The sequence below is a fragment of the Budorcas taxicolor genome, chromosome 10, assembly GCF_023091745.1.
Source record: "Budorcas taxicolor isolate Tak-1 chromosome 10, Takin1.1, whole genome shotgun sequence".
NCBI classification, from domain to species: domain Eukaryota; kingdom Metazoa; phylum Chordata; class Mammalia; order Artiodactyla; family Bovidae; genus Budorcas; species Budorcas taxicolor.
The window spans coordinates 43,710,227-43,719,553 of record NC_068919.1 but is presented as its reverse complement, the minus strand read 5'-3'; the positions used below and the strand labels follow the sequence as shown (position 1 = coordinate 43,719,553).

General features: G+C 55.0%; 1 protein-coding gene across 1 annotated transcript; it reads right to left on the bottom strand.

Annotated features, from left to right (window-relative positions):
• Positions 1-354: 354 nt before the first annotated feature.
• On the bottom strand, positions 355-7,781 carry PIF1 (PIF1 5'-to-3' DNA helicase). The gene is made up of 13 exons (XM_052647131.1): positions 7,687-7,781; positions 6,380-6,956; positions 5,409-5,541; positions 5,198-5,323; positions 4,926-5,079; positions 4,720-4,834; positions 4,537-4,643; positions 3,252-3,391; positions 2,768-2,874; positions 1,749-1,836; positions 1,447-1,592; positions 626-817; positions 355-414 (listed from the first exon to the last, which is right to left on the bottom strand). Exons 1-13 carry the CDS (start codon positions 7,779-7,781, stop codon positions 355-357), a joined length of 2,040 nt encoding a protein of 679 aa, XP_052503091.1.
• Positions 7,782-9,327: the final 1,546 nt, after the last annotated feature.

Sequence of the window (9,327 nt, the reverse complement as noted above, 5' to 3'; positions counted from 1 at the left end):
CTACAGCCTGTTCCTCCTCTTGGAGCACCTGCCGCCTCTCCTCTCCGTAGCTCACAGGGAGCAGCGCCCACAACTGTGTGGCCCTGTGGCCGGCCGCTCACAGAGAGCTCTGTCCTATATCACCAGCTACCACTGCAGGCCCCATGCCAACTCCCGACCCTGGAGGCAGCTCGCCCAGGGCAAGGGGAGAAACTGAGGCACAGCTGGCAAGTGGATGGAAAACCGGCTGGAGGCTGAGAGCCCCTGACAAAGGAGGAATGGGACACTGACCACCCTCCCCCTGGGATCCCCCAGGGCCTGGCTCCCTAGGGAGCAAGAGGAGGGGGAGACCACCCTTTGTCTTCTCTTCACAGATCAAAGGTTCGGGTCCACGTTCTCCTGGTCTGAGGTTGCCTCCTCATCATCTGGGGACTCCTATATCAGAGCAGAGAAACCCACTCGTGGGCTTGTGCCATCCCCTAGGGTCACAGCTGGAGGGCCATCATCTCCTTCCTCCTGCCCTCGGCTCAGTGGAGCCAGAGGAGGCTCTGCCACCCCCACCCTAGTGTTTTTGGCCTTCCCTTCCCCCTAGCTCCCAGGCTACCCACAGCCACATTCCGCCCACCACTGGGTGACTCCCTCTTACCAGGCTGAGGGCCCTGTCCCGCCGCAGTGTAGCATAGAAGCTCAGCACGCGGGGGTCACAGCGAACCACCATGGGGTCAAAGTCCAACACGCGGAGGCCCTCTAGGCTGCGGGCCCGGGAAAGGGCCACGTAGGCCTGGCCGGTGGCAAACACACGGCCCAGAGACATCTCCACGCAATCCAGGGACATGCCCTGGGGCAGGGAGAGACAGGGCTGGAGCCACCTCAGCCTGTATTCACTTGTGCCCAAGAAGCTGACCCCACCACCACCAGGCCAGCTATGGCCCCTGATCTCCTCACCCCATTCACAGAGTCTGAGCTAGAGAGACAGGATGACTGGTGTCTGATTAAGGGGGTGTCCAGGAAATATGGATCCAAGATAAGAGCAGAGGGATAAGGGTGAAAGGAAAGAGCTCAGGTCTGGGTCAAACAGGCATGGAAATGAGTCTTGCTCTGCCTGGCACTACATGTATGACCCTGGACGAGTCACTTAACCTCTCTGATTTTGGTTTCCTCTTCTGTAAAACAGAAGTGATTCTTACAGCTATACCTCACAGAGTGATCATAACATGTTAAAATTAACATATCCAATAGTGGCTCAGAAAATGGCAGGAGAGGAAAGAAGGGAAATATGTGTGTCCAGGAAAGAGATGAGGCAGGATGGGAAATGTGCTAAAGAAAGGTTTATTCTACAGCTGGTCTGGAACTTTCCATCATTTCCAAGGCCTTTAAGACCCCCCCCCCTTCAATGTGCCCAGGCCTATCCTGCCCCCTCCACCCTGCCCTGCTGCCACCCTGTCCTGAGTGACACCCTGCACTCACCTGGCTCTTGTGAATGGAAATGGCCCAGGCCAGCTGCAGGGGCAGCTGCTGCCGGCTGAGGAGCTGGCCCCCAGTGGTCTGTACCGTCCAGCGGTCAGCACGGATGACCTCGGTGACTCCACACAGGAACCGTACCTGCGGTAGCCCTGAGGGAGGTGCGGAGAAGCCTCACCTTTCATTCCCACGTTAGGACTCCAAGGTGAGACCTATCCTAACCTTTCCACACTAGCCTTTTCCTCCATACGCTAACCCTGGGACCCTGCTGCGAACCTGCGTAGTAGGACTGCTTCCCCACCACTTACCTCTCCCCTCGGCCTCGAACCCGACTACCACCCCTCGGGCACCATTCACCAGGCCCCGAGACACTGCGAAGTTCTTCACCAGCATCACCTGCGAGGGAAGGAAAATGGGAAGCATAGACAGCCGTGCATCCCTACGCCTGGTCTCAGCTCCAGGCCTTGCTGCGAGGCTGGGGGCTGTCATGGAGAGGCACTGAGTCCAGGGATCCCTGGAACAAGCTGCTTTATTTCCCTAGGTTTCCCCTTGTGTCAAAGGAGAATGGCATTTGCTCAGTTTGCCTTAGAAGGAGGGGATACAGAATAATAAGGTGACAGGGCTTTGACAATGACCATGTCTATTACAGGTTATGTTTATGAACCTCAGTCTTGAGTGATAGCCTTCTTCTAACCACTGTGCCTGCAATTACCCCTGGGGGGCCCTTTGAAACCTAAGGAAAGGCCCCCATTTGGCTACCCTCACTCTCATGGAGGGAAGGAGAGACTCACAATGTAGGGTGCACTACAGAAGACAATTGTGTGTGATAGGTATTTTACTCTGGATTTATTTATTAGTGTTTGTGGCTGTGCTGGGTCTTTGTTGCAGTGGATGGTGTGGAGCATGAGCTCTAGAGCAGGTGGGCTCAGTAGCTGTGGCTGCGTGCTCTCTAGTTGCAGAGTTCAGGCTTAGTTGCCCCATTGCATGTGTAATCTTAGTTTCCCTGATCAGAGATTGAACCCTCATCGCCTGCATTGAAAGGCAAATTTCTTAACTATTGGACCACGAGTCCCCTTCTCTGAATTTAGAGATGAGGAAACCCAGCTTCAGCAAAGGAGAGTGATCTGTCTAAAGCAGCACTGCTTGGAGCGCCAAGTGGGAGAAGAGGGGAGCAGTGGAAAAGAGAAGACAGGAAGGTGGGCGGGAACAGGAGGGAAAGAGTTTATTGTGGCCAGAGGTGGGTCCTTTGGCCATGGGGCAGCCTGTACAGAAGGGCAGAGATCTGGGAGGCCCAGCCCTCAGGGTCTAGGCCCCACTTCCCACTCACCTGGGCCCCCAGCTTTAGCTGAAGGATCTGGCTAACAGGACACTGGGCATCCAGGGTCTGGGCTTGCTCAGGGTCACTGTCCATGGCCTCAAAGCTGTGTACTTCACCTGGGGAAAGAGTCAGGCAGACAGACTACTAGTCACTGACTTGTGACTCAATTTCCAAAAAACCGCACATTGGCCCAGGGCCTGGGAGAGGCAGTGAGGACAGCTCAGGCCTAGCTGGGGCTCTGAAGTCAGAGGCCTGTTCAAGTCTCATTCTTAGTGTTTACTGGCTGAGTGACTTTGACCCAGAAAAGGTCACACCTCTCAAAGTCACGATTACATCTGCAGACCTAGGGGACTTTATGGCCATTAAGGCTAGGGGGACCAAGATATTCATATGACACCAAGGGTCCAGGCTACCTGGAGTGGGGGTTAGAGGGGAGATGTCTGCCCAATGGCCTTTTCTAGCTGGTCTGGCCTAGCTCCAGCTCCCTGCTCACCTGGTAGCTCCTGCAGCTGCCTCTCATTGGTAAGGGCCACATCATCCTGGTGGGTGCAGAGCCTTGTGGCCACAATGCCATCTCGCCCCACCTTGTGGGCAGCTGTGGCCCGGAGCTGGCGGGTGACTTCATCTGAGCACCTATGGAGGCCAGGTTATCAGGGCAGAGCCAAGCTGAACACCAGGGAAAGTGGGGCATGTGGCCCACGTGTGGCCCACGTGTCAGGCCATGGACCAGGGCTGGGGACTGGATAGGGTACCAGGGCAAGATTTGCTGGTTCCCAGGCTGGCCAACTTGTTTCTTCCTCACTTGGACCCCAGACATAGACTGTGTCTGGGGCAGGCACGGTGCATGACTGTGATCAGGGGCAGGCACCCTTCCCTGTGTCTGTCCTCAGACTGGAACTAGCTGCCCTCTTGAGGAAGTTGGATCTGATGAGTGAGCACGGGCCAGAGATTTAGAGATGCAGACAAGGCTCTGAGGTTGAGGCGGATACCCTGTAATACTGGCACCCTATCATCAGATCACCCTCCAGGCTACAATTTTCTAGTCCCTTGCCTGCTGCCTTACAGGAAAAAAAAAAAAAAATCTAGCCTGTGTTTCTATTTTCCCCATGTCAAGCCTTCCTCCTGGGGAAGACTGGATGCTGCAGCAACTCAAGTGGGAGGAGGGGGCAGAAGTTGGGACCATCTCTGACTGCTGTGCCACTCACCCTTCCTCTTGTCCCCTACACTGCTGGTGTGTGCCGTGCACCTTCCTACCTGCCTCCTGGAAAGCCCCTCACCACCACCCCTCCCCAGTTTGACTTGGGTCTCAAGGCCCAGCTCTGGCTCATTTCTTCTGCCCTTTGGCCTCCTTTCCACTCCCGTTTTAGAGCAGCTGTAGCATCTCAATCTTTTGTCCTTGCTAGGGTGGGATCACGTCTGCAATCTCTCCTCCTGTACCAGCTGACCCCACAAACTCTTAAGAGTAGAAGGAACTTGGGTTTCAGCATCAGACCCGAGTGCATATTCCAGCTCAGCCACTTATTAGCCTTGACTCTGGGCAAGTCACTTTGCCTCTTTGAACCCTAGTTTCTGCATCTATAAAATGGGAGTGTCTCTATCTGCCCATAATTCCCTGAAATGTACTCTGTGCCAGGCCCTGTGCTGGCTGATGCTCACAGAGTGACAGTCTTGTATGGGGTCATGAAGCACTTCTCCCCCTTCTCTGGGTCCCTGCGCTCCTCTCTGATCCATGCTTGGATCCTCATCCAGTGGCCCTTTCTCTCTTCACTAGGCCCCACCTGCCCAGCCGCACAGCTTGCAGTAGAGAGATGAAGGTCTTGTCCGTTTGCCTCCACACCTCAGTCAGTTCCAGGGTCACTTGGACACACCTCCTCCAGCTCTTGGCCTGGTGGGGGCAAGGTGGGGGAGTTAGGGAGCAGAGCAGACCCCCATGGGGGTTAGGGCCGGAGGGCAAGTGGTACCTGGAAGCAGAACTGTGGGAGCTGGGATCCCTTGGTTACAGGTGGCAGCTGCAGGAAGTCCCCACAGATGATGAGCTGGATCCCTCCGAATGGCTTATTCTGCTGCCGGACAGCTCTAGAGAGGAGCATAGGGTGCTCTAGGGGCTGGGGTTGTTGGGTTCCACCCTGAAGACCACCAGAACCCGGTCCTCACTGCACATACTGACCTGGCCACGGCCTCCAGCTTGTCAAACAGGTCCGCTTCCACCATGGAGATCTCATCAATGACTAGCCGCTGGCAGTTCAGCCAACCCTGCCGCACACCGGGCCGCTGGGCCAGGGCCACACACTGGGCCAGGGGAGCTTGGCCCGAGCCAATGCCTGTGAGGGACACTATTCAGCCTGGGCTGAGATCACAGCCTTGTCTCAACCCTGACCTCCCCTCCCTTCTCACCAGCCTGGCTTGCTCCCAGTTTAAACCCCAGGAGCTCTCACTTACCTGCAAAGGCATGGAGGGTAGTACCCCCGATGTGGCAGGCTGCCACCCCAGTGCTGGCAGTGGCCACAGTGCCCGTGGGAGGCAGTGAGCCCAGGATACGCTTCAGCAGGTAAGACTTCCCCGTCCCTGGGCAGAGAGCAAAGTCAGGGCCCCTTCTCCTCCATTCCAGTGCACCCCTCTTCTCCCCACACCCACTCTGTCCCACCACTACCTGCACTTCCAGTGAAGAAAATGCTCTGGCCTTTCAGGACAGCCCTCAGGACAGCAGCCTGTTCCTTGGAAAGCTCTGGTTTGGTGGGGGGCAATCTCAGCCTCTTCACAGGCAGGGGCCACCTTGCAACTTCCTGGGGGGAGAGGGCTGTCTCAGGACCTCCCCACATCTCCTCGGCATCACCCCCTCCCTCTGGTAGCCCTTTGTGTCTCTGCTGGCTTCTCTCCTTGGAGCCCTTGGGCAGCCTTGGCTCATCTGGAGATCTTGCCAGTAACCACAGGGGTCCAGGTCTCTCCCTGAGGAAGGAATCAAAGCTGGATCTCCACTGACTCTGGGTATCACCCCTAAAGTCCCCTGTCTGCAGGTCTAGATTCTCCTCAGCATCCTCTCCTGGGTTCCCTAACTCTCTTGGTCCTCTCACCCATCCTTCCTTCTCATAACTCTTCCTGTCACAATCTGTCTCTTTGACCTAAAATCTCCCAAGCCAACCCTGCTTAGCCAGGGCCCCTTTTTGCCCCATCTCCATCTTCTCTGTGGTTTGTGATCCATCTGTTCCAGTTTGCGAACACTGTCACATCCACCAGACTTTGTCCCACAACACCTCCCCGCATCTGATTGGACTTGTGGGGTGCCCCTAACACAGCTGATCACTTTATTCTCTCCAAAACCTCCTCTCCTCCTCCAGGAGGACCTCATTTCTACATTTCTTCTGAAGCACCTTCTCTGCTCTCTCTTTTAACATGACCTAAGCACATTTTTCCTATTCTCACTGCTCAATCTCAAGGATTGCACTATGAGAAACACACGCACAATTCCCATATTTCCGTTAGTCTCAGAAGCCTGATGAATATTTCCTCTGAAGTAATCAGCAGCCATCTCAAATACCACCACCATCTTCCCCCTAAACTTGGGCTTCCTCGGTCTCTTCCATCTCCCACTCCCCAGGGCTACCCCCGTTTTCCTGTCCTCACGGTGCGGGGCTTGGCTCCCGCCGGAGGTTCCGTGGGCCGCTTCACCGGCCTGGTATCCGTGACCCTGGTGGCCGCCGCGCGCCGCAACTCCTCGGGCTGCACCGGGCTGATGCTGATGAAGTCGCGGGGCCGCGGGCCAAGCAGCTGCGTGCGGGCGGAGCCCGGCCCGGGACCCGGGGCTACAGCCAGCTTGAGGCGCAGCGTATGCAGGAAGCGGCGCAGGCGGTCCGGGGGGCAATCGGAGAGCAGCAGCTGGACGGCGCTGGCCCGGGGAGTGCTGTCGGCGGGGAACCGCAGAGTGCTGCGCCCGGCTGCAGCGAAGCGGGTGAAGAGGCGCGCGGCGCGCACGGGGAAGCAGCGCGGCCGCCCAGCGGGCCCTGGCGCCTGCAACCTCAGCATCAACTCGCCGCGCTCGTTACGACCCAGGCTCAGCTCCGCCGTGCGTAGGGACTGGCGCCTTCGCGGCTGCCCACCGGGGCTCAGCTCCTCCACAGCCACATGGCACCGCAGTTCTCCGTCCTCGCATTCTGCAGCCGCTGCCTGGGTGCTCGAAAGCATCGCCGCCGCCTCTGCAGGTCTGCAAAAAGACCGGAGCACAGGCGTTACAGGGACTCAGGGGACATCATAGGTGGTACGGAAGTCTGGATAGGGAGCCCAGTCAAAGCCACAAAGGGTCCCAGGGCTGTCACTGGTAACACAAAGAGGTCACGGAGACTGTAAAAGCACCCTGGGGCAAACAGGAAATTCTCCTAGACATTTCTCTCCCACACAATAATTTCCAGAGCTGCGGATGGGCAACGTCAAGCGCACTAAGCATTGGGAACCTCTGCTGTCCGACAAGAGCCACAGAAGAAGGGAGCCCCTGAACAGAATAGAAGCTTGCTTCTAAGAGACCCAGGGCGGGCACGGGAATCTTCTGTCCTCTCCGCAAGGAAGCAGGAGACTCACTTGTGGAGGTAAACAGGACTGACATGTTATCAGCGCCTTCCCTCTCCCAGCTACCTTCACTGGTTTATATGCAGCCAAGCTAGTGTCACTCTTTCCCATGTACAGAAGTGGAAAACAGGCTGAAAGAGACCACAACGGCTGGTAGGAGTCAGGGATCGTGTGATTCGGAAGCTCTGGTGCTTCCCATCTCTAAGGTGGGGTGGAAGTAGAAATTATTTGGCTACGGAAATAGCGGAGGGACCCTGGCTTCCGGGAACCAGTCAACGCGCCGTCTGATTCATTCGTATGCACCCTCCCGGCAGGGACCCCTTGAAGAAGAACATTCTGCCTCCCACGTCTGGGATCAGGTGGACACTCACTTGTCCCAGCACTCGGACGAACCAGTTGAGAAAAGTCGGCCTGCAGGCATAAGTAGCACACTGGAAACTTTCAAATTCTGGGAGTAGAGAATCATCCTATCACCTGCAGGATCTTTAAATTTTCTAGCCAATCAGAGAAAGCGGGCGTGACAAGGGGCGTGTCTTTCTGTGCGTTCCTACCCTCAGAACTTGGGCTGTACCAATAGCACACCAGAGGAAGGAGGCTTATTGTGGTGGCGGAGCATACCAAGTCGCGCGGACGAGTGGATGTGGTGGGAGGGGACGGAGACTGCAGCTGGGCCGCGCGTGGATTAGTGTCACCAATTTCTTCTCTGAAGATTTATTTTCAAGACCTTGCCTCCAACACAGACTTCCTCCCCTCTAGCCCTCACACAGCGGCTGAACTTGGCCTTGGGGAAGAGCTGCCTCTGATCCCTCCCATCTATGTTTACACTCAACGGGACCTTTGTCCGTTTCTGGGTAGACCGCCCTCCAGCCCTCGCCCCCTGACCGAGCCTGCTGCTCCTGTGCCCCCCACCCCCAGTTCCTTCAACGCTTATCGGTCTTTGTGTCATTTTACTCATTTGTCTTTTCCATCCGTCTGAGACACATCAGTGAAGAACTGAGACCTGTGACCAAGTGCTCAGAGTACAAGGGAAGAGAGCGAGCCTCTGTCTTCAGGGAATGCGTATCCCTCTCATTGCACTGAATGCATAGGGAATTTGTTTTTAATTTTCTTTTCCCTCATTAAATCTTGGAATGACTAGCTAGAAGGCATCTTACAGGTGAGTCAGCTCGCTCATTTATCGAATTGCCCACATTTTTCAAATAAGGAAACCAAGGCTCCAGGAAGTTTTACCAGATGTCACATAGCTTTTAGATAGCAAAACAAACCCTGGAAGCCAAGTCTAAGCCTGTTAGTTTAACTACTACACCACGCTGCTCCCAGAGAGAGAGAAAGAGAGACAGAGGCTGGTCTAACCTGGTGAAGGGAGTCCAGGCCTGAACTGGAATCTCAGCTCCTGAAAGGCACTTTGTTACACCAGACCTGCAGTTTTGATGTTTCCTTAATGTCTCAAGCCTTTGTTTCCTTATATTTAAAAATGGATGCTTGGGGCTGGTGCACTGGTATGACCCAGAGAGATGATATGGGGAGGGTGATGGGAGGGGGGTTCAGGATTGGGAACTCATGTACACCCGTGGCAGATTCATGTCAATGTATGGCAAAACCAATACAGTATTGTAAAGTAAAAAAAAAAAAAATAAATAAATAAAAAATAAAGAGAAAAAAATGGAGAAAGATGAAAATGCATAGCTATGACTCTACTAAAAACCATCAAATTATTTGCTTTAAATCGTATGGTATGTGAATCGTATCTCAATAAGTCTGTTAGGAAGAAATAAAAATGAAAAATATTTTTCCTCTTAAATGTTGTTTGGACATATGACTGCTAAGGTAAGGTGAAGTCGCTCAGTCGTGTCCGACTCTTTGCGACCCCATGGACTGTAGCCCACCAGGCTCCCCCATCCATGGGATTCTCCAGGCAAGAATACTGGAGTGGGTTGCCATTTCCTTCTCCAGGGGATCTTCCTGACCCAGGGATCGAACCCAGGCCTCCCGCATTGGAGGCAGACGCTTTA

Coding starts and splice junctions, on each gene's coding strand:
- PIF1 (XM_052647131.1), bottom strand. CDS start 7,781: ATGATTCTCTACTCCCAGAATTTGAAAGTTTCCAGTGTGCTACTTATG. Junction 5,542..6,379: donor CGGGAGCCAAGCCCCGCACC/GTGAGGACAGGA, acceptor CTCTCCCCCCAG/GAAGTTGCAAGGTGGCCCCT. Junction 5,080..5,197: donor TACCCTCCATGCCTTTGCAG/GTAAGTGAGAGC, acceptor TGTCCCTCACAG/GCATTGGCTCGGGCCAAGCT.